General features: G+C 44.5%; 1 protein-coding gene across 1 annotated transcript in view; it reads right to left on the bottom strand.

Moving 5' to 3' along the window:
* The window catches only part of KIF26B (kinesin family member 26B), a 451,375-nt gene that overhangs the window by 38,948 nt on the left and 388,842 nt on the right, over positions 1-23,585 (bottom strand). The window contains exons 6-10 of the mRNA XM_012644360.1: positions 22,996-23,202; positions 18,275-18,368; positions 16,796-17,058; positions 14,256-14,439; positions 2,153-2,312 (exon numbers count right to left, since the gene is read on the bottom strand). Of these exons, the coding sequence (XP_012499814.1) occupies positions 2,153-2,312; positions 14,256-14,439; positions 16,796-17,058; positions 18,275-18,368; positions 22,996-23,202 (908 nt within the window). The remainder of the gene's footprint in view (positions 1-2,152; positions 2,313-14,255; positions 14,440-16,795; positions 17,059-18,274; positions 18,369-22,995; positions 23,203-23,585) is intronic.

The raw sequence follows: 23,585 nt of genomic DNA, 5'->3' as shown, positions 1-23,585 counted from the left end.
CTGGTACTGGGCTGCCTGGCACGGTCTGGCTGAGGCGTGTTAGGCAGTGCATACCTCGGGTACTGCTAAGCATCTGTACCCCAAGCATCCAGCGGCTCAACGAGGCCGATGTCCTGATGGCGAGGGAAAACTCTATGACCATGTCTCATGCAGACACAGCATTTATGTTAAGTCTGTGCTTCCTTAAGACACAGAAACACTTTCATCATCACTCTCTTGGTGCCACAATGGAAGGAAGAGGACTCCTGCAATTGTGGCATCAGCTGTCTGCAGACTAGTGAGTGGAGGTTTCACACTCTGCCAGTCCCCCCCAGAGGGCAGCGGGCTGGTTTTTAGGGCTAGCTGGTATTAAAAACATGTTTAACAAGAGACCTTGACCTCTTAAGAAATTCTTAATATTTCCCTCCTTATTTATAATAAAACCCAACTCCAACCAAAAGGAAGTTACTTTATCTAAATTAAAAATAATTTCATATGTTTGGATTCATCCATCCTTCCCTCCATCAATTCAACTGTTTATTGAAATCATAAAAGCATGTCACTCTACAGAAACAATGTGAAAGATATAAGTAAAATACATAATCAATGAACTCATAATAAGGCGGTATTTGAATTTTATCTACATCATGATCTATTAAGTTGTGACATTAATAGACGTGATTCTCATTTTATGGAAACCAACTGGGGCCCAGAACTCTGTACTTTCTTTCTCCAGCCTGGTCAGTTTCCCTCCTTCCCTCTTTCTTCCCACAAGTTGAATTTATTCAACTACAGAAATGGCATCAAGTGAAATTTTGTAAACCTTAAACTTGAATTTTTCTCTTATAGAAAAGGGTCATTACAAGAGCTGGGAAAACCATTTCTGGTTTTATTCAAGTAGGATTCCAAACTTCAAGAATTGAGGCAGATGGGATTATAACCACCATTTACGCTCCTGAAGTCAATTCAGTATGATCCTCCTGGTGGAAAATAAGAAGACAGTGTTTCGGGAGGTACGGCATCGACTTAGGGCAGAGGGAAAGGAGAACTCCAGGACCCATCCTGAGTCTCAGTTATTGTAGAGCTAACTGCTCAACTTACCTTTTTCCTCCCACACAATAGTAACTTATGTTTTATAGGATTTTTACAGATTAAAAAAATGATTCTGCATGTATGTACTTAATCCTCATGGTCACTAAGGTAGGCGTTTTTTCCATCGAAATAGATGAGGATAGGCTCAACCAGATTGTTAATATTGGTTATTGGCCACAGTGTTCTAAATTCTACAAAAAATTTTCACACATACCATATCATTCAGAGTCTTACATCCCTCCGATATAGAGCAGATATACAGCTATAATCCCCATTTTATGAAGACTGAAGGTTCACTTGGCTCACAAGAGGCACATCTGGGCCTTGGCATGGGCACGGAAGTCAGCCAAGCCCCCAGCACCACACTGTGGCAAAGCTAAGTTGCAGTGATGGTGGAGGTGGCTTTAGCTGTGCCAGACATAGGAACAGGTCTGATTTGTCTTGGAGCAGTAACAGAAAGAGGGGAAGGATCCTGGAAGTGGAATAAACATTTACACGGGAAGATGGACGGTAATTCCCTAGGCTTGCTAAGCTCTCCTAAGTAGGGCTGTCAGATAAAATAATGACACCCACAGTCCCGTGTAATATTGGAGGGTATAGTTATAATAAAATATCGTTTATTGTTTATCTGAAATTCAAATTTAACTGTGTATCCTGTATTTTCAGGATAAATCTGGCGGCCCTACTCCTAAGGGAAGGGTAAGCCAATCTTCCTCCCTTTGTTCACGTCACTATGAAACAGATACATCTATGTTATGGTGACAATAATCCACCAATAGCAATTGTGATTGGAGACCTCAGCTGAGATAATTTCCCATTCCCTCTGACTTGAGCAGCCTAAAGTTAGAACTGGAATAGATGTATTCCTAAAACTTCCAAATGTGGAAGATCTTGCATTACACAATTGTTAGCTAAGGCTGCTCTCTCTTAGCTGGTTAGCTAAGGCGCTGAACTAATAATGTGGTCCGGACTGTCCCTCCGTGGCACACCTCTCCTCAGACAACACTGGATTGACAGTCTTACACCCAGCTCTGGCACCATGCTCACCCCATCCCACTCTGTGAGTAGAAGAAGCACTTACTTGTATGGAACGTGTTTGCTGCCGTTGACAAGAGCCAGGATGACATTGCCCAGAGCAGACAGGGAGAGGCACAACCCCGAGCCTCCTTCCCTATTTTTGCTAAGAGCTTTCACACAGCTGCCGAGATCAATGAGATGCAGGCGGCTGCGACCTCCAGACACTGCCACAGGAGAGAGGACAAGAGAAGAAGAGAAGTGGTTAAGTTCTAGCAAACACACATCTGTTCTTCATGTAGCTCCTTGGGGAATCTGAGGAAAAAGGAAAAGGTTGAAGTTCATGACCTAGTAGGAAATCTTAACCCTAAATCCTACTGGGGTCACATAAAGCATTGGTCCTCTTAAATTCTGTCCATCCCACATCAATGATCTTCTAAAGGCTACTGACATTCACAGTATAAATAAATGAATAATTCCAGTAGGTTGAATTGGGTGAGATTTTAGAGAAGATAAATGTCTAATTGAAAGAGGATAAGGTTTGTACTTAAATGTCCTTTGAATAATAGAATTATGAAATTCATCAAGTTAAAACCTGAATAGCCCATGAGTGATTATCTGCTTTGGTTATCTTAGGGGACCTAATCTAAAGCTCAGCTAGAAATCAGGTTGGAAACCCAAGGAAAATCAGGGAGAAGTAACAACCAGGTGCAGAGATAGGGAAAGCCCAAATATTTGCTGAGTATCTGCCAAGTTCCAGGTGCTACACAAACACTACTCTCATTCAATTCCCCCATGGTAAAACCATAAGCTAAATACTATTATCCTTTTTTTAACAGATGAGAAAATAGCACTTCAGAAAAGTTAAGTAACTTGCTCATGAGTACTTCTACCTCTGAAGTATAGGGAGACCAAAGTGGCAACAGTTTACAAGACAGAATACTGGAAAGGAGAGAGCTTTGCAGATTCACAGAAGTATTCAACGGAGTACTGCTCAGCACATGTGTGAATCTACCCAAGGCTGTGAATCAACCACCTAAAAAGATTAGAGGTAATAGCTCACATGAGGCCAGGAATAGTGGCTTTTCCCAACAGACGGACTGGAAAACCTCAGGATTCATAGAACATTGGGTAGAATACACAGAAAAGTCTTATTTCAGCAGTGGAGAATACTTAGCCCTAGACTGAGCCCTGACCTGGTGCCACCTAACAAACATGAAAAGCAAGACCAAAAAGGATCCAACTGTTTTCCAAGTAACCCAACCACATCCTAAAATAAAGCTTAAGAATATTACAAAATACAAAAATATCCAGTCCTCAACAAGGTAAATCCAAATGTTGGTACCCAATCAAAAATAACCAGGTATGTAAATAAGCAGGAAAATGAGACCCATAATGAAGATAATTGGAACCCACCCAGCATGAGCATAGATGTTAGAATTGACAGAGAAGGCTATTAAAATAGTTATTACACTTGTATTTCAAATGTTCAAAAAGTTAGGTAGAGACATGGAATATATTTTTAAAAGACACAAAATTGAATCTCTATCAATGAAAACTACAATGTGTGCGATAAAAAATACACTAGATGGGATTAATGCCAGATTAGCTATTTCAGAATGAAAAATTAGTGAATTGAGAATCTAGCAATATAAACTACCTAAAATGAAATACAGAGAGAAAATTTGAAAATAAACAAACAAAAACACTCAGGGAAAAAAAAGAGCTCTAGGACAACCTCAGGTGTCCAAAATGTGTGATCAGAATCCCTGAAGGAGAAGACACAGTGTGGTATGGATAAAATATTTGAAGAAATATGGCCCAAATGTACCCAAATTTGATGAAAACTATAAACCCACAGATCCAAGAAGATAAATGATCCCCGAGAAACATAAGGAAAACTACACCAAAGCACATTATCATCAAACTTCTCAAAACCAGTGATGAAGAGAAAAACCCTGAAAATAGAAGAAAAAAGCACACTACATGTAAGGAACAAAGACAAGGAGGATGACAAATTTCTCATTTGAACTAATACATGGGAGAAGACAATGGACCAACATTTTAAAAGTACTAAACACTGTAAAGGTAAAAGTATACACTCAGAAGAAGTATCATGCCAAAACAAAAGTGAAATAAAAAACATTTTCAGGCTTAAAAAAGCTAAAAGAATTCACCATAAGCAAATGTAAAAAGAATATATACAAAGGAATGAAGAGCTTGGGAAATAATAACCACATGGGTAAATATATCAATTTTTTCTTATTCAAATCTCTTTAAAAGATAACTGTTTAAACAAATTAACAATGTAATGTGTGAATTATGACATATGTAAAATTAAAATGTTTAACAACAATAGAATAAAAGTCAAAGGGGAGAAATGGTAGTGTACTATTGTAAGGTTTTTATTCGATATATAAGTGCTATAATATCACTTGAAAGTAGGCTGTGATAACTTAAAATGTATATTATAAATCCTGAAGCAACCATTAAGTAATAAAAAGTTATAGCTAATCAGCCAACAAAAGATATAAGGTGAAATCATTAAAAAATGTTTAATTAATCCAGAAAAGGCAGATTAAAAGGAGAAAAAAGAACAGATAGGACAAAAAAAAAACATAGAAAAGCAATGCTTTGAACAAAACCATAGCATTAATCATATTAAATATAAATAGTCTGAATATCCTTATTAAAAGGCAAAAATCAGTTTGGATAAAAAAGTGGAACTCTACTATATGCTGTCTGTGAGAAATGCATTTCAAATGTAATGTAAAGAAACACATACTCACCATCAAATTGGTTTCACTGATCAACACTTAAGTGCACATATAAGAATAACATTTATTGGATGTTGGGCGGGGGGGGGGGGGAGGGGGGAGGAGGGGACAGGCATATGCACAAACAATGAATACGATGCGCACCTCCCGGGGGATGGACACACTTGAAGCTCGGACTTGGGGGGAGGGGGGGCAAGGGCATCACATGTAACCTAATCATCTGTACCCCCATAATATGCTGAAATAAAAAAAAAGAAAGAAACAATAGGTAAAATGTATAAGTATGGAAAGGCAAAGAGTAATCACATGAGAGTTAGAAAGGACATACCAGTGGAAAAAAAGAGAGATAAAGAGAGATGGCGGACAGCTGGGGAACTACCTCATTTGTGCCGAGACCTGCAGGGAGACCTGCACCCGTCTGGACCAACGAGGCAGGCTCTGCAGCCTCCATACCACAGAGGATCCCGAGGGAGCCCAGTTTCAGCTCCAGCCCCTCCCACTACGGTCAGGGAACTATCCTATCTGCACAGGAACTTGCTGGGCGATGTACACCCCTCTGAGCTGAGACGATTGTGACAGGCACACCAGTCTCCATCCCACAGAGGAGTCCCAGTCTCAGCTCCAGTTCTTCTTGTCGTGGTTGAGGGATTACCCCACTTGTGCAGGGACTTACTGGGTGGCGCACACCTGTCTCAGCCGATGAAATAAGTCCACCAGCCTTTCCCACACCAGGTCCCAAAGGGGCCCAGGCTCAACTCCAGCCTCTCTTGGTGTAGTCAGGAACCCATCCAACCTGTGCAAAGACCTTCTGGGAGGCATGTTCGTCTGGGCCACGGGGACAAGCTTCTGAACTAAATCTCTGGCTACTGTTCCCACAGAGCCCCGGTACCCCACTCGGATCTTCCCCAGGTCCATTTGGGCCAGAAAACTGCATCAACCTCAGAGCCCTCATGAGACTCATGGCAAGGCTGGGCACAGAGCATCCTCTAAGCTGAGATGGCTAAACTGGTCACAGGCACAGGGAACATAACAGTCAGTTGGCTTAGAATACAAGGCTGCCTTCCTGTGCCCCCACTTTCCCAGAGCAGTGTGGCCCTCAGCACATCACCTAAGTCCTTGACCACCGTCCTTGACCACCTCCTTTGATCCTCTCCCTCACTCCCAGGCAGCAGCAGACCCCCTCTCTTCCAGACCTGTGGACTCCTACCTTTCCAGGTGGCCCAGCTCACACCATCATACCTGGTCCCTCTCCTGTTGCTTCCAGGACACCAACTTTTCCCTCTGCCTTTGCCTACTCTGTACAGAAGGAAAACAGCAGAAGTAGAGATGAAGACTTCCCAAAGCTGTTGTGGAGGCCAGGTAACTTTGAAAGGTGTTGGTGGAGAAAGCTAACGCAGGGGGTGGTATGTGGGTGTGTCTGGAGCATGCGCAGTGTCTGGGGTGGGTGCCGGACCTGGGCGCCCATGCACGTACAGGAAGAGCCCACAGGACAGCACTGATGAGGAGGGCGAGGCAGTGCTCATGCTATAGGATGAAAACATTCAGGAACCGCTGTCCTAACCTTAACCTTGTCTGTACCCCTTCCCACCCACAGTTTCATACCTAGTACTGACAAAAGAGGTGATGGATATTTACAGAAAGCACAGCAATGCAATTCAGGCACTCCAGCTGCTCTGGTACATCTATGGCAAAGAACTTTTTACATTAAGGATGTTATGTTTTGTTCATCTTCCACTATCCCCAGTAAAACCTCTTAAAAAGGAAGACACGTTACTTCTCTTTTATCCTATTTTGTATCATGCAAGTTTGGGTCATGGTAGCATGCTAAAGGAAATAGTTATTTTTATAGCAAAATATCATCTGTTTTTCAGCCTAATTATATAGAAGGAGAAGCTCAGCTATTCCACACATACTGCAGATTAAAGGGCAAAGACGGGACCAATTTGGACTTTCAGACTCTAATAGTCCATTTGATGTAATGGAATAAGATGCATAATGTACAGGTAGTAAAACAGAACACAGAGAACAAAAGGCACAGTTTAGACTGTGCTGAAGAATAATATTATAAAATACCTATAATTATACCTGCATGACTCAAAATGAGAGTCACATTTAGACAATGGAAAATCTACTCTCTACTCTATAACCACTGGAGTTTCAGCAGTCCTAGGATTCTGAATTTCACACATGGTGTTTCACCTGAAATGTCCAAGCTGAGTGAGCACAGGCCATTTACTATTATCAAGAATTTACATCACTACAAGTGGCTGGGGAGAAAACTAGTTCTATCATGAAGGAAATAGGTGATTATTAGTAGCATGTAAGAAGCAGATTCCTCATCGACTTTTCAGATTTCTGAAAAGGCTACAGGATTAAAGGGACATAACTCAGTCTGCCTTGAGTAATCCTTTATTTATATTCTAATATGTATATTTTAAGTCTAGACTTTGACCAAACCATATTACCCACATGCCTTATTCTACCCACAGGAAACAATATAATAATTTTACCTATTCCTGAGCCACATTTTATTAAGCACCTGGAAAGTATCAGAAAATTCTAAACTCTCCTTATTTCTAAACTCTAACTTATTTCTACAATAATCCTGTAATGCAGAAATTAGCCCCATTTTATAGATGAGGAAACCGAGGTTTGCAGATATTAAATAAATCACCCAAGATCTCTTAGAAAATTAATGCTGAACCTCAGATGAAAATCCAAAGCTAACAACAAAGCATGCAGAAGTTCTTTTAACTCACCTTCTTTTAATGTAGTGGCTCCCAAACTTAGCTGCACGTTGCAATCATCTTGGAATCTTTAAAGAAATACTGACGCCTGGCTCCCACTCCCAGACTTCCTAATTTAATTGGTCTGGAGTGCAACATGTGTTTTGGGATTCATTTAAAAGCTCTCCAGGTGAGTCCACTGTGTGGCAAAGTTTGGAAGCACTGCCTTACACCTGGCCAAAGTAACTGGTGCTCGCCGTCACCTGGGTAAGACATGCTGGCTGACGCTGAGGGCTTGAGGTTAGTGGAGACTGTAGTCTAGTTTGTGTACTTTTGCTACAAAAAAATCAGCTGTATACTTGTCAAAAGGTCAGCTGTGTTTCCTCCTAAACTTATTTATGCCATTTGTACTTGTTATTATAAATAACAATGAGATACTATGTAAACCAATAAAATGATTTTTAAAAGAGAGTTAATGTTTCTATAAAAACTAAACTCAATGCTTTGGAAAGATGTGATGAAAAAAGAGTATTTTTTGTTTGTTTGTTTTTGTTTTTTGAGACAGGGTCTTCCTCTGTTGCCCAGGCTAGAGGGCAGTGCATCATGGCTCACTGCAACTTCAAATTCCTAGCCTCAAGTGATAATTCCTGCCTTACCCTCTCAAGTAGCTGGGACTACAGGTGTGCACCACTGTGCCCAGCTAATTTTTAAATTTTTTGTAGAGATGGGATCTCACTATGTTGCTCAGGCTGGTCTTGAACTCCTGGCCTAAAGCGATCCTCCCACCTCGGCCTCCCAAAGGAGTGGGATTAGAGGCGTGAGCCACGGTATCTGGCCAATTTTTTTTTTTTTTCAAATAAGACATTCAGTTATATGTGAATGAGAAATTATGGAGTGAAAAAAATGGTAAGAATCTAGAAAAAGTCTATACTTAGTTGGCTGCACAAGTATCTTTTAAGTTTTTGAATCTCTTTGAATAAATTTAAAGCAAAAACTAAACTAGCAATATAGGCATGGTTCATGAAACTCAGAACTTTGAGATGAAAACTATTCTACGAGAAAAAGCCATGGCTCTATATCATAAGATCCATGAATAAATACACATTGGTATGTTTTAAGATAAAATGTTTATGAGATAAATATATTATTTTATATAATTCCCCTTTCTAACCAACTTTCTCAACAAACTGACCAACTTCCTCTGATTGCATTGCATAAATTTGGTTTCTCCAAATTCATATCTTCTGCTTGCATGAAAGGTAATTGGGTGATCTTTCCCTTACTGAAACAGTTAGATTAGATAACAGAGAAATTCATTTTTTAAAACACAGCACACGTGCCACTGGACCAAATGAAGCTTGAGTGTGATGTGCCGGGCACAATGCCAGCACGGTGGAGGACCACAGGATGAGTCATCAGGCCCCCTGTCCTCAAGGAACTTATAGTCTAATGTGGCCTGGACAAGCACATGCATGACAAAAACATAAGGTAGAATAAGGCAAAAGCGTGACATCCCCCAAATTGCTGTGGGATTCACAGGAGAACATAGTATTCAGGGTGGAGAATCTGGAAGTCTCTATGGAGGAGGCAGCTTGGGGGAAGTGGCACAGAGACAAGTTTTTCTTTTTTTTTTAATTATTATTGTTGGTTTTTGTTCTTTTCGTTTCCTTTTTTTACCTTCCTCCCTGCCTCCATTCCTTCCTTCTGCATCCCTGACTTTGTGGTAGGAGATATTGAAAATATAAGCATAAAAAGATAGTTGTTGGGGTCCCGGCTGAGGTGGGGGGGCAAGGACATGGGAGAAGCAGACCTGCGCGAGGGAGCAGGGAGACACTGAGGGACAGGGGCACGGAGTGTGAAGCTGAGAGAAGGGAAGCCACGGTGGCGTACCAGTCATCTCTGTCATCTCATTAAACAGGAGGAGAAATTATCCGGGAGAGTGGCAGAGAGACCAGGAGGCCTGAGAAGAGGGTTTGGACAGGGCATTAGCTGATTTAAGCCATTCCACGACACATGGAGAAACAGTGTTTATTGTCAAAAGAAAACTGAGATTCAGGAAATAGTCCGATTAGACTTGTCATCAGATGAGTGTAGGCATAGATGCGTGCAGAAGTGCCCGTACACTCATTCGTGCACACACAGCCAGCCCAGCCTGCAACTGGAGGCCGCAAAGTGGACGCACAAATCAGAGACCCAGCATCATTCTTGACCCTGGGCAACAGCTGCTTGCAAGCTTAGAATACTCATCAAAGTGATCCTTTTAAAATCCATCTCTATCAACAGGACAGGTAAACTTTCTGTATCATTAACACATTACCCTGAAGTATCGCTAGTACAGGTTAAGCAGACCTAACCTGAAAATCTGAAATCCAAAATGCTCCAAAAATATACAACTTTTTGAGCACCAACAGGATGCCACAAGTGGAAAATTCCTGACCTGACCGCATCTGATGAGTCACAGTCAAAACGCAGTCAAAATTTTGTTTCATGCACAAAATTATACAATATGGTGTATAAAATTACCTTTGGGCTATGTGTATAAGGTATATATGAAACTTAAATCAATTTCATGTTTAGGTTTGGATCCCATCTGCAAGATATCTCATTATGTATTTGTAAATATTTCCAAAATCTGAAAAAAAATCTGAAATCTGAAACACTTTTGGTCCCAAGCATTTTGGATAAGGGATATTCAACCTATGCTATCTTGACTTAGATGCCTAATATACCCATTATTACAAGGAGCAGCTCCATGATCTTTAGGGCTTTGGGGTCTCATCCTCAATGCTGAAATTCCCAAGGAGGCTCTCACACCATTACAGAGTTAGCTTAGCAAAGCAGAGGAAGGCCTCTTTGATGGCTGAAGACTCAGCCTAATATTCCAGAAAAAAATTATTTTTTTGAGACAGGGTCTTGTTCTCTTGCCCAGGCTTGAGTACAGGGGTGCTATCATAGCTCACTGCAGCCTCACACTCCTGGGCTCAAGCAATCCTCCCACCTTAGCCTCCTGAGTAGCCAGGACTATAGGCACGCACCACCATAGTGTCTGGCTATTTTTTTTTTAATTTTTATTTTTGTAGAGATGGGGTCTTTCTATGTTGTCCAGGCTTGTCTCCAACTCTTGGCCTGAGTGATTCTCCTGCCTCAGCCTCCCAGAATGCTGGGATTACAGGCATGAGCCACTGTGCTAGGCCTCAGGCAGATATTTTAAGCTTAACCTAGTGCTATCTGTAAAACATCGATACATCAACAAAGAATTTTCTTTTCTATCTTAACTGGACATGTTTAAAACATTTTTGTCCGTCTATTTACATGCATATGTATGTGTGTATATAAAAATGCATTTCTGTATATAAGATTCAGGTGCATATACGCACCATGTGTTTAGTATTTGCAGCAGAGATCTCTTCTAACAGCCAGTTAACAGCAGCATGCTCTGCTTCCTGCTTCCTTGCAGGGTGACTAATTAATAAACTTTCCCCTAATTGAGTTCTGGCTGCCAGGTCCACAGAGATTATTACTTATATACAAGCAAACAAAATTTCCATTTTAAACACCACCCCAAATCTTCTCATTATATTTTAAACAGTTATAAATTCACTGAAGTCAAGCAGGCCATGGGCTGGAGGGCTGTGTGCATTCTGGCCTGGATCTCTTCTCAAGAGGCAAGAGATGTCCCCCCAGATCTTTCTGGGACTGATCCCCAGTAGCCTGAACTCTTGCCCCTTCTCTGTTCTCATCTATTGAAACATTAGAAAGAACCTCCAAGAGGTGCTGGAAGCCATTAATGGTATTTGCCTTTTCCTTTAACCTGAATTTATTATTTAAAAGCAATTCTCTTTCACAAGTTAAAAATAGTAAGAAGATGAGTTTGATGCTAAATATTTAATACATGCCAAGGATTCATTAAGTACCCATTTGGGGTGGATCATTGAGTTTAGGAAACATCAAAGCCTAAACTTCTGTGGAAGCTGAATTTCAGGTTCTTACATTGGAAGCAATTTAATTAACTGTTTCCTTGTTTTCAAGATTTCTCCAATGTTCAGATTTCAAATTGAGAGCAGAACCAGGAAAAATTAAAAAATGGAAACCCAAAACAGAGTTGTTTTTAGTTTGGTTTGAAACCTAGGAAGAGGAGGAGATTATCCCATCTCCTGAGATTTTTCTGCTCAGTGCTATTTGGGAGCCATTTGGCTCAAGGTTCAGATCTTTTGTGAGTCACTCTTTGCTGAAAGTGCAAGAATCCACTGCAGGCTCTGAGTATTATTATTATTGATGGCTGCTTAAAAGAATAAAATAAACATCCTTCAGACTCTCACATTCACACTGCTAAGACATTACCCAGGGGGGAAAAAAACAGGACAGGATTTAAGGCCAGCTCTCAAACTGTTAGGAGAAATGTGGACAAAACTCTGTTGTGGATTCTAAACTAAAGGTCTGGATCTTCTCATCCCTATCCTAATCCCCCGTTTCCTTCTTTAAGAACATTACTCAAACGGGAGCGCGCTAATGGTGTGAACCTTTACTGAGAATGAATCTCCCCTGAGAGAGTCACATTCAACATATTCTGCTCTTCCCCGGTCAGTCCTTTCTCACCATCACAGGTTGCCAAGAGAGATCTGGTCCTCTGCTAATGGGGACACCTTCCTGGGACGCCCAAAGTCCTGCAAGTGAGAGCCAGTATCTAGGTTCCTTGGGCAGCTGCCGTTGCAGGTGGCTCAAGGCTGATTTGCAGAGCCTTAAAGGCCGGCTGGTTAGTGGCCTGCCAGCTCCAGGTGCAGATATTTGCACTCAGTCCTGGAGGCGAGGGTAGGAGCCAGGTTTCCAGGCCCCGTGAACACTATAGGAGCAGGCGGCAACACAGGTGACCTCAAATGCACTGGATGAAAGAAGCCAGACACGAAAGGTCACATATGGACCACATGATTCCATTGGTATGATATTCCGGAGAAAGGCAAAACTAGAAAGACGAAAATCTGATCAGTGGTGTGGGTAGAGGTATGAGGCAGGGACAAAGGGCAAGAGGGACTTTGCATGGTGATGGCACCATTCTATCTTCATAGTGGTGGTGGCTGTACGACCACATAGCTTTGCCAAAACTCACCTTTTACACATAAAGAGTGTAAGTTTTACTGACTATAAATCATATCTCGATAAACCTGAACGTAAACGACAACTAAGGAGTAGGAACAATGGCAGGAGACAGGTCAAAAGACCACTGAGGTTGGGGAAGGGAGGAGCTTCCACTTGGGGTAACAGGCCCCCAAGAGCTATCTCCAGGAGTACTGGTTTTCAAGTCTTTTGGGCAACAAGGATACTTAGGGAGAAATCGGGGAGTCTTGTCCACAGATCCCAGTGGGATGTCTTAATTCCAGGATTCCCTAGAATAGGTTTGTTGATTGCCTCTGCTTTAGTCCATTGGCTTTACACAATTTCCAGGCCAGGGTTAGTCTCCTAACTCAGAGTTTTCTGTTTTTCTGGCATCCAGTGTCCTTGAGACAATCATTAGGAAGGCACTGGGGTCCAGCTGCCCATGTTTTGAAATCCCCACCGAGGTGGACATTGAGAGACTGCGGAAGCCACTGCCTGGCCAGCCCAGCGGCACTGTGAGACCCAGTGAGGTCAACAGACCAGGATTCCAGCCGAGATACTCAGCTGCAGGACGGCACTGGGCTTTGCTGGGCGGAGGACCGAGAACTGCACCAAGGGCTGTGCTGACTTTGAAAAAATAGCCAGGAGGGGTCTGTACAACCACAGGGCTGGTTCCTGACGGTGCGGCTCGCTCCCAGAGCAGACACCGTGCCTGGGCTTCCATGGGGACTCTGCGCTGACGGGCACGTCCTGAGGGAGGCAGCCAGGGCCTGGGCGGTTATTCAAAAGTCTCATTTCTACATTCTTTAAAAAACATGACTTTCTTTTGCGCCCACATAGCAGACGCAAGCCAATGATTAATAACATATTCCAGGGTGCTTTGATGGGTAAATGTTGGTCTTTCATGATAACCACATTTAGGGTTTATGAACAAAGACATACTATCAAGCACTTGTTTTTAAGTTTGTCCTTTCACGTTCTCATGGCAATCACACTCATAAATTGTCTTTACTGGCCGGGCGCGGTGGCTCACGCCTGTAATCCTAGCACTCTGCGAGGCTGAGGCGGGTGGATCGCTCAAGGTCAGGAGTTTGAGACCAGCCTGAGCAAGAGCGAGACCCCATCTCTACTAAAAATAGAAAGAAATTAATTGGACAACTAAAAATATATAGAAAAAATTAGCCGGGCATGGTGGCGCATGCCTCTAGTCCCAGCTACTCGGGAGGCTGAGGCAGAAGGATTGCCTGAGCCCAGGAGTTTGAGGTTGCTGTGAGATAGGCTGACGCCACGGCACTCACTCTGGCCTGGGCAACAAAGCAAGATTCTGTCTCAAAAAAAATAAATAAAATAAAATAAAATAAAAAAAACCCATAAATTGTCTTTACTGAAACAAACCCTCTTCCCTTAGACAGTTCAAAAGTAAACTTCAGCCCAGACTCTACAATCACCTTGAATTACCAATCACGGCACTGCACATCGTACTCCACTGAGAAAAGGTCACGGCTGCCCGAGAGGAGGGGTTTCTGGCTGGGGGGAGGAGGGGAGGGAGCGCGAGGGGAGAGGGCGGCCGACTCACTTCCCCCTTTCCCGCTCTTCTCCATGCGGTACTGGTAGATGTGCAGAGTGAAGAACATGTGCGAGCTGCGGTGGGCGTCCTCGTCGCAGTCCTGCTGGTGGCTCCGGCGGGAGGCAATGGCTGCGTCCAGGAAGAAGGCGGCCTTCTCCGCGGTGGGGGCGCGCAGCTCGCTCTGGTTCTGCAGCTGGAAGACAGAAGCCAAGAGCTGAGTGAAGCTGTAGGCTGAGGGGGGTTTGCCTGTCACCCACGCCTGGATGCTACGGCTCCATTCAACCGGCTGTCCCTTCTGTACAGTAAAGCCACATGCTTCTCTAAGGCTGAAAGTCCTTCTGGAACCAGGCGCTATACTTATGTGCAATTCTCAGCTTAATTAATTCACTTTTAAAGATTAATATTGAGCACACTTAATTGGATAAAACCTATTTTTACCCATTTTCCAACTTACAGAGAATCTATAAATAGCAGGTGTGAAAAGCAAATGGTTGCATGGCAGTGACCTGTGGGAGCAGGTGGCCCAGCCTTATCTCTGCAGAGGACAGCAAACCAACCCCCTGGCTATCCATTCACCTAAGACAACACAAGGGATAAGGGATGTGACTGCATTTTGATTCCAAAGATTAGATTGTTTGGAGATGGGCAGCTTGCAAAATGTGATTTTAGCCCTGACAGCATTGCTGTCCCAAAGAAGTAAAAAGCTTGGTTAGCTTTCACATGACCCCTCATTTTCCAGTTATTTAATTAACGCCAATTTTTACTAGCATAAACAAGAAGTGTAAAAAGGCACCCTGAAACATCCATGTGTCTCATCTGTATTTAAGAGATATCTATTTTTATCTTTAGTTCCTAAATTCTCATCTGAATTTAAGAGATATCATCTGTACTTAAGAGATACCTATTTTGAATGTCTCATCTGTATTTAAAAGATATCTATTTTTACCTTTAGTTCCTGAATTCATGTTCCTGGCATACTTATTAATTAATTAAAGAGAGCACAGAGGGTAATGTGTCCAAATCTTATGAGAACACTTGGCAATTAGAGTAAACCTGAATCAGAACGATCATATTATCAAAATTTGACCAGCATTCTCTTTTTGGGGAGAAAAAGGAACTCTCGTTCCTGAGTTTTATTCCAAGAACTGATTTGCAGTATATGCCTTAGGGTTGGTACAAATTCTGACAATTTTCTACTCTAATTTTGAACTGTGAGAGCCAATATTCAGAACCTGAGACCATTAAAGTCCTTGAACTTAAAAGAGAGATTCTATTGTGTTCATGGTTTTGTACTTGCTATAGAAAAATAAACCAAGGGATTTTAAAGATTTTTCAGCAACAAATGTTAAAGAGAATGTTGGTTTCCTCCTCTTCTTCTTCTTAGTCTTCAGTGAACCAGATCTTTCACCCAGATGGAACTTCGCCAATGAAGTGACAAAAGTGAGTGGAGGTGAAAGCGTGTCTGAATGTCTAGGAAACGCTGGGAAGAGGAGCAGAGGGTCGGGTCCTACCGATTCCATCACAGGTGCTGCGTAGATACTGTCTGAGCACATCTTGCACTTTAGAACAGTGGTTCTCAAAGTGTGATCCCTGGACCAGCCATCAACATTACATGGGAACTTGACAGAAATGCAAATTTTTGGAGCAGTAGGTCTACGTCAGACCTTCTGAATCAGAAACTCTGGGGGTGAAGCCCAGTGATCGGTGTTTTAACAAGTCTTCCAGGTGACTGACGCAGACAAAAGAGGATTCATAAGGAAAAGGGAAGGATCTGAGGTGCTTTAAGCAGGGGGAGAGTATGGTCAGGTTTGAGTAGATGAGCATAACAGGCCACGGGGGGTGGGATCCTCACCTGTGCGAACAATCCCAGTTGGGATCACGAGAACACATACGTAAAGGAGCAGGGAGCTGATAAAACTAGAAAATGAAGCCTACTGCTAGAGACTGGAAGAATGGATTGTTCTGGATACGAATCAGAGGCTCCCGAGTCACCTATTGTCAGACAGCAAGGGGGAGACACTCGTACCAGACGTAACATCCTGAAAAGGCAACTGGAGCTTCTCTTGGCTTCCACAGTCCCAACAATTATATCACGGTTCTAATTAGAACGTGGTTATTACTTTTTCCTACAGCACTGCTAATCCGACTGTAAACCAGTGCCAGAAACACAGTTTATAGAGCCATAAACAGCCCCGGTAATGGCTGTAGCTATTTATGCAGAGCAGTAAATATTTCGGTTTGTTGTTAAACAAAAGAAAGATTGTACTCTTTTTTTGAAAGGGACGTAAAGAGAGTGAATTCGATTTTCCCCCCAAATGCTACAACAATTGTGGTTCCTGTGCATTGTCAGTTAGATTCAAGGTACAAATATTTAGGTTGGGCGAGCAGATGGCCCCGCAGCTGCAGACCATAAAGTTCCAGTCCACTTTAAAGTAAACACCCGTAAGCCTCCCAGTTTCCAGGTTGAGTGATGCCCGGGGTTGGGCCGCCCCAGCCTCTGAGGCCAGGATGAGCCTCCTCGGGGCCAGCCAAGCTCCAGGAGCAATCACCTGCGTGCCGCAGATGGGGTCCTCGCACAGGTACACGCCTGGGGACTGGCCGTCCTGCAGGCTGCCCGTGGCCACCTCTGACAGCAGGTCCCGCAGGTTCTCTTCCTTCCCCCACACCTCCACGGCTGAGATCCGGACAGAGAAGCGGGCGCCGGTCTTTTCTTTCCGTTCATTTATCAGCTTGAAGAGCCAAGAGATGGCGCAGGGAATGATGCCGAGGTTCTGCATGGAGTCGTCCTTCCCAATCATGGTGTAGGATTTTCCTGGGAGAGCCGGGGGAGAAAGAAAAAGCAGTTTGAGTGTCCAGGCACCATTCTACCATCTTGAACAAAGACGTCATGGCTGCAGAAGAAAGGTACAGGGAAGTGGGGAAAAGGGAGGAAAAGGAATGAAAAGGTCAGAGAAATAGTAAGCATTTGCCAAAAATAAAAAACGGCATTTCCTAATACTACAGGTTAAATGGCTACCATAAGAAAGGCAAGAGCCCAGGCAAATGACATGATTAAATCACAATGTACCTTGAGCAGGGTCCCAAATACCACAAGCTATCCAGTTTCTGCATTGTTTTACACATGCAGTGTGTGATTCTTTTTACAGCCACCTCAGAGATTAAATCCACATACTTGCACTTTATGTCCTTTCTCAAGTTAAATGCTGTGTATATTTTTATAGTGTGAGCAAATTCCATTAAAGTCCAGATCGTTGCTTTGATGGAGATCAAGGAAAGAGGAAGAGCTGGCTAGGACAGAAGTGCAGAGAGAGGTGACGGGCTTTCTGTCCCGGCCGAGAACTGGCCTCCACACCCTCGGCAGGGCCTCTGCTGGAGTTTCTGCCAAGGACACTTGTTGGAGCTCTCCAAATCACTAATCTATTAAGTGTGGATGGCAAGGCCTGGTGAGCAGATGGCCACAGGCCAGGGTTAAGATGGGACTGTGAGGGGATTTAGTTGAAACCCTTGTGTGTGTGTTGCGGGGGATGCTGCCTCCTTCCCCAGATGCTTGTGCACGGGAGGGCTCCGACAGCGCGCGGATACTGCGTGTTGGGCAGCAAGGGCGGCTGGCCAGACTGCTTTCCCCAGGCAGGTCCTAACACGGGTCTGGGCTTTGCTCGGTGGTTGCTCCTCCAGCTTTCACATCAGCTCTGATCACCTTGGGGGTGGAGGTGTGTGCAGGGAGCCCTATCTGCTTCCCACGCAGCCCCTGCTCAGGAAACATACATTTTCCTACTTGCCTCTCTGACCTGGACCAAGTGGGCACAGCCCTGCTACTCCTCAGTTCATCTCCTGGACTTGAAGGCTTTCCTGCATGAATGGGTGTCCACTTAAGATGAACACCTGTGTTTCAAACGCAGAAATGGTTCTTCAGCACCTCAGAGAAACTTAACCCTTCCTTTCGCCTGAGGACTCTGGGACCGATACAGAAGGAGGCCTGGGGCAACAGGGAACGCAACGAGCAGCACGAAAGTAAAGCTCCTACTAACCCAGCTTGGCGTGGCCGAAGCAGAACACACAGCCATCGGCCCCGTTGACCACGGACTGGATCACCTCTGCCACGGTTCCAGCACACACTTCAGCCTGTCAGACACAAAAGGAGACACGAGCTGTGAATGGACCACATGGCCAAGGCACCATTAATGACGTAAAAGTGAGCCTGCCTTCCCAGGGCTTAGGGTCCCAGCGTCACTGCATTCCCAGATGGGCCAGCCCCTGCCACAGAGGCCTGAAGGGGATCAGATCCCTTGGGTACCTTCTGCCCTTTGCAAACCTGAGCATTACACGTTAACTGCAAACCACGCTTCTGCTGATCTGTGGTCCGTTTCAGCTGCTGCACTTGCAGACCAGGCAGGAGCAGGCTGGAATGGGGGCACAGGGTGCTCATGGATGTCGTCATTCCTGTCCCCCATCTGCCATTCCAGCCTCCTGGACCAGGCAATGAAACTTGCCATTCGCCCTTTGCTAACTAGATCCTTCCTTTACACACAGCTTATGAAATGGGCCAGGCTCACGAGGGGGAAGAGGTGATGTGCCATTTCAGGAGAGAGACCTTGGAAAACATGTAGCTCTAACATCAGCAGGAAGTTTGTGATCTACGTCTGCTTTCTCTCCCGACCTCTCTCTCCTTTTCCAATCCACATCCTCCTCTTTCAAAACCAGCCTTTTCTTTCTTTCTCTATGGATACGTTCAATGCACACACTATCAACCGCCACTTGCCAGGATGTTATTATGGGTGTTCTTTGGCCTGTTGTGTCTCATCTCCAACCTGACTAATAAATCCTTGGCCAGGGACCAAGTTCTTGATGACTTTTTGCATTTCCCCATTAACACCCAATAATATAGTGCTCTGCAAACAACAGCAACTCCATAAATTTTGTGGACCAACTTGGAACTCTGGGAAACTTCTCTCTGGTTGGTACCTGAGCCTCTTCACGGCAGCAGGAGGACAAAATCATTCCGTGTCCTGTTGCCTTCATTTCTGTCTCAGGGCTGGAGTCAGGGCTTGTGGCAGCATTGCGAGGCCACGCACACACTGGGGCCCTGCAGTCGGCAGAGCAATGTGCCTCCCACTGGGAGTCTAAAACCCAGCAGCCTGGGCAATGAATCGAGTCACTCAGCTCCAGGTTTCAGTAGTACAATGAACCTAAGTATCTGGAAATCAATTTTCTCTCCCCAACTGAAATTAAAAAACCACACTCTCAACAACTGTCAGTTGTTCCAGGGTGGTTGCCTCAGCAACTCTGCTGGGGGCTCCTCCTCGGCCAAGGGGGCAGCAGGGCAGGGCCCGCTGTGGGGAACCACAGGAGCTTTCACACCCCCCAGGACCAAGGCAACGGGAGCCTGGTGCTAAACCCTGAGACTGAGGCAGCTGAATCTTGATGAACTGGCCCGAAGTGCCGCTGCAGAGTGGGGAGAAGTTACTGCCCAACGAACTAAGCCTTCTTTGAACATAAGTGAGGTGGGAGTTGGAGGCTGTGAGCCCACCCTGAGCCATACATAAAATAAACCATTAGATTCTTGAGTCACCAGGAAGAACGTTGGTTGTATGTGGACCAAACTGCCATCACTGAATCACCTGTGCAGAGGAAACAGCGGAGCATTGGAGTGGCATCAGAGGGCACAGGTGGCCAGGTATCCCCTTGCAGAGTTCCTGTCTGGCTATCTACCAAGAACAGAGTGGTCAGCAATTTGTCCATCTGGTGTTTGTTAAGAGCTGACCACGACTCCTGGAGGCCCCTTGCTGCTTTCCCCTTGGACGTGGAGAAGCATGCAGCCTTCCTGAGCACAGACCCCACGGGCAGGGCCAGGTCTGCAGGAAGCCTCTGTCCCCCTACTTTCAACCCCACAAGCCAAACCCAGCGGAGGCTGGTCCCAGCAGTAGGCAGCTAGTGACTGCCAAGGCCACTTAGGGGAAATAAGGATGGCTCATTCAGGCAACAAGGAACATGGACTGTTAACAGTCATTGCGTAGCTTCAGGAAGCTGATATCCTCAGAAACTGAGAAAAAGCAAATTTTACAACTGCCTGGGGTCACTGTGGTGGCTGCTGCTTCACAGGCTAACCACAAGGACCTGAGAGCAGAGGCCCACTCTGCACTTTCTGGTTTTTAAGCTTTTATAGCCTGTAGGGGCTGAGCTAACTGTGGCTGGCGGCATGATACTGGCATTGACAATGATGATGTAATGGTCTCCCATCCAAGTACTAACCAGGCCTGACCCTGCATAGCTTCCAAGATCAGACGAGATCAGGCATGTTCAGGCCACATGGTATGGCCATAGACTGATGATGTCATGGTAAAAATAACATTTATTGAGCACTAGCTATGTTCCAGGCTCTGCCATAGGTACTTCATATGTGTCAAATTGATGAATCACAACAGCCTAATGAGGTACATTTTAGTCTTGCTCTCATTTGACAGATGAGGACACAGAGGCCCACACAAGCTGAGTGGCTTGCCTGAGGCCACGCTGCTAGTAATGGTGGATAAAATGGAGGGAGGTCAGAGATACAACATGAGCAGGATGCAGAGAGTTTAATGGGAAAAATCCAGAAAGGATGTCTGCTGAGGACAGGGACTTTGAACAAGTGATGTAATCTCTGAGTCTCAGTTTCCTTATCTGTTACGTGAAAAGAGTGATACCTACCTTTCCTACCCCACGGAACTTCTGAAAAAGTGCAAATTTACATAGAAACATAATTGATTATAATATGGACAATTTAAACAAAAGCAAAACATTCTGAAATGAGTGAAACTATAACATTGAGCATACTGAGCTCCGGAACCACGTGTGCAATCTAAACAAAGACTATAAATAAAAAATGGCTCCTTTTTCTGGAATAAACCTAAAATTCATTAATATCCATGCTTAATTTAGGGTTTGCTTTGGAATTTTTACAACTTACAGAGATTCGCTTCTGAAAAGTTTTAACTGTGTTAATTAAATTATTTGTAGGCCATTTATTAGACCCACTATCAGGTTTAAATTACTGACCCCATTGGGTGGTACAACACACAAAAAAAAACATAATGAAGAGAGAAACCATAGAATTTATCCATAAACTACTTTGTCTTCTTATGGTAAAACTCGTTGGGGAAACCACGTGCTCAACATCTTAAAGAATGGAGCCTACGATACGTGTTGTGTGCCCAAGGTGTGACACAGGAGCTTGTGTGAATGTCATCACTTCCTGTACTACATGCAACATGGAGGAAATTAACACAGGCTACACCATTGTCCTTAGGTTCTGCTACAGGCTATCAGTTACACACAGTTTTGTATAAATCTTGAGAAGTACTAGAAATTTATCAGAAAGGTGCAGGTGTCTGAAGCCAAAATGCAGGCAAAGTAGGCCACTGGATACTTACAGCCTGGGTTATTTATTTCTGCAATTAGTTCTATACTCATGTCCCCTCCTCTATCCCTAGTCCCTTGCAGAAATAGGCACTGTTTGGTGCCTCTTAGAGGCCCATATTCATCACAGCTCCAGAAGCCAATCCAGGTAAGAATGGATGTCTACTAGAAGCTTCAGCTGCACCTTCAGCTTCTGGTAGGGTCTGCAATTCATTGGCTACTTATGGTCCAGTAATCTCGGCACCTGGGGCCCCCAAGTAGCCTCCAAATTATACTCCTAGTAGATTAACAAAAATGGCCCCAATTCTCCACCCTACCCTGTGTGCAAGGCCCATGCAATGTGGCTGGCAGCTCCTCCCTCCCACCTCTGGAAGCTGGGCCAATAGAATGCGGCAGAAGTGGTACCGTGTCAGTTCTGGGCCTGGCCTCAGGGGCCTGCATGCGTGGGTCCTGGACACTGCCGTGAGAACAAGCCCAAGCTAGCCTGCCGGATGATGATAGACAATGTGGAAGAGAGACCATTTGACCCGGCCAATGTGACTCTAGACCAGCCTAAAGCCAGGACACCCCCAAACATGTGCCCACGGTGTAATACAGGATCATTTCATTTTGGCTGGGTACCACCCGGCCAAGACCCACAGAGCTGCCCACCCGACCCATGGCTGAGGCTGATCAGACACGTAAATGAGCTGATCCAGGACCAGAAGGGCTGCTCAGCTGACCCATGGGCAATAAAAATGCTTATTATTTTAAGCACTTGGTTTCAGGGTACTGTGCAATGCAGCAATAGCTGATATAACAGCTACCCTCAAGCCTCTCTTCTCCCCTGATCCAGGCCACAGGACGCATGCCAGCCTCAGCCCCCCTGTCTAGCACTCCGGTTCCTCACAAGGACTACAGACCTTCCCTCCACCCCAGTGTGCTTACAGAGGGCCTGAGGACGTCATCTAATTCTCACCCAGATCCCTGAAACGCTTTTCCCCTTCTTACATGCCCACACCTAGAAGCCAGGCAGGAGCAGGTTCTAGTGGGCCAGCTGTCCCTGTAACTTCCAATTCTGCCTGCTGTCTTCCTGCTTCTATATGCTACCCACTGACCAGCTCACTCTTCTTCTCCCCAGGGATATGTTTTGTTGAAATCCCGGCACACCGATCCTGCCCAACGTATGACACCAGTAATTCAAAAGCACTGAACTATTCGATGAGGCTCAAACTGACATCTAAAAGTTGTGCAGATGGAGGAATTGGTCCATCAGAATGCTCCGAAAGACACCCTCCCTGATCACAGGTCCTAGCAAACGAGTCACTGCTTCTTTAATCGCCACCGCCTAAGCCTGAGCGGCATTTATACCCACCTGAGAGGCATCTTGCGGAAAAACTGCATCAAAGGCAAACATCTTCGGAGGGACCTGGTTGCCTCTCTTCTGGAAAGCATTTTGACCTCCGCAAGTCAGGGGATCATACAAGGTGATTTGCTTCTTCCGCGGGTCCACCTTGAGGAAAGAGCTGGATTCTGAGGTATCCCGAGCCAGGGTGGAACAAATGCGAAGCATGACTTTCACCTGGTAAGAAACAAAGACGGGCAACAACACAGATGAAGACAGTTAGATGCTTTACAGGGAAGCACCTTTACACACGGCAGCACTGAACTTCCTCATGATGAATTATGATGAAGTGCACAGTGAATTAGCAACATAATCCTCGCTGGGTCATGGGAAAGCTGATTTACTGATAATTACCAGGCAGAATATTTTGATATGTCCATTACTTTAATACAGAGGTGGTACATCATGTTCTTTGTCTTCCTATTAATATAAATTGAAAATTAACTGTGCCCTGGTGGCCCAATTACATAGATGAAAAGGTAATCGGGACCGCCGAGCTATAGGGGCTGGTGTAGTTCCCTTGAAGCTCACAGATCAATAAACCGTGTACATAAAAGTTA

This window comes from Propithecus coquereli, unplaced genomic scaffold, assembly GCF_000956105.1.
Source record: "Propithecus coquereli isolate 6110/MARCELLA unplaced genomic scaffold, Pcoq_1.0 Scaffold210, whole genome shotgun sequence".
Lineage (NCBI taxonomy): Eukaryota > Metazoa > Chordata > Mammalia > Primates > Indriidae > Propithecus > Propithecus coquereli.
The sequence above is the reverse complement of the archived record's forward strand: the minus strand, read 5'-3'. Positions and strand labels throughout refer to the sequence as shown.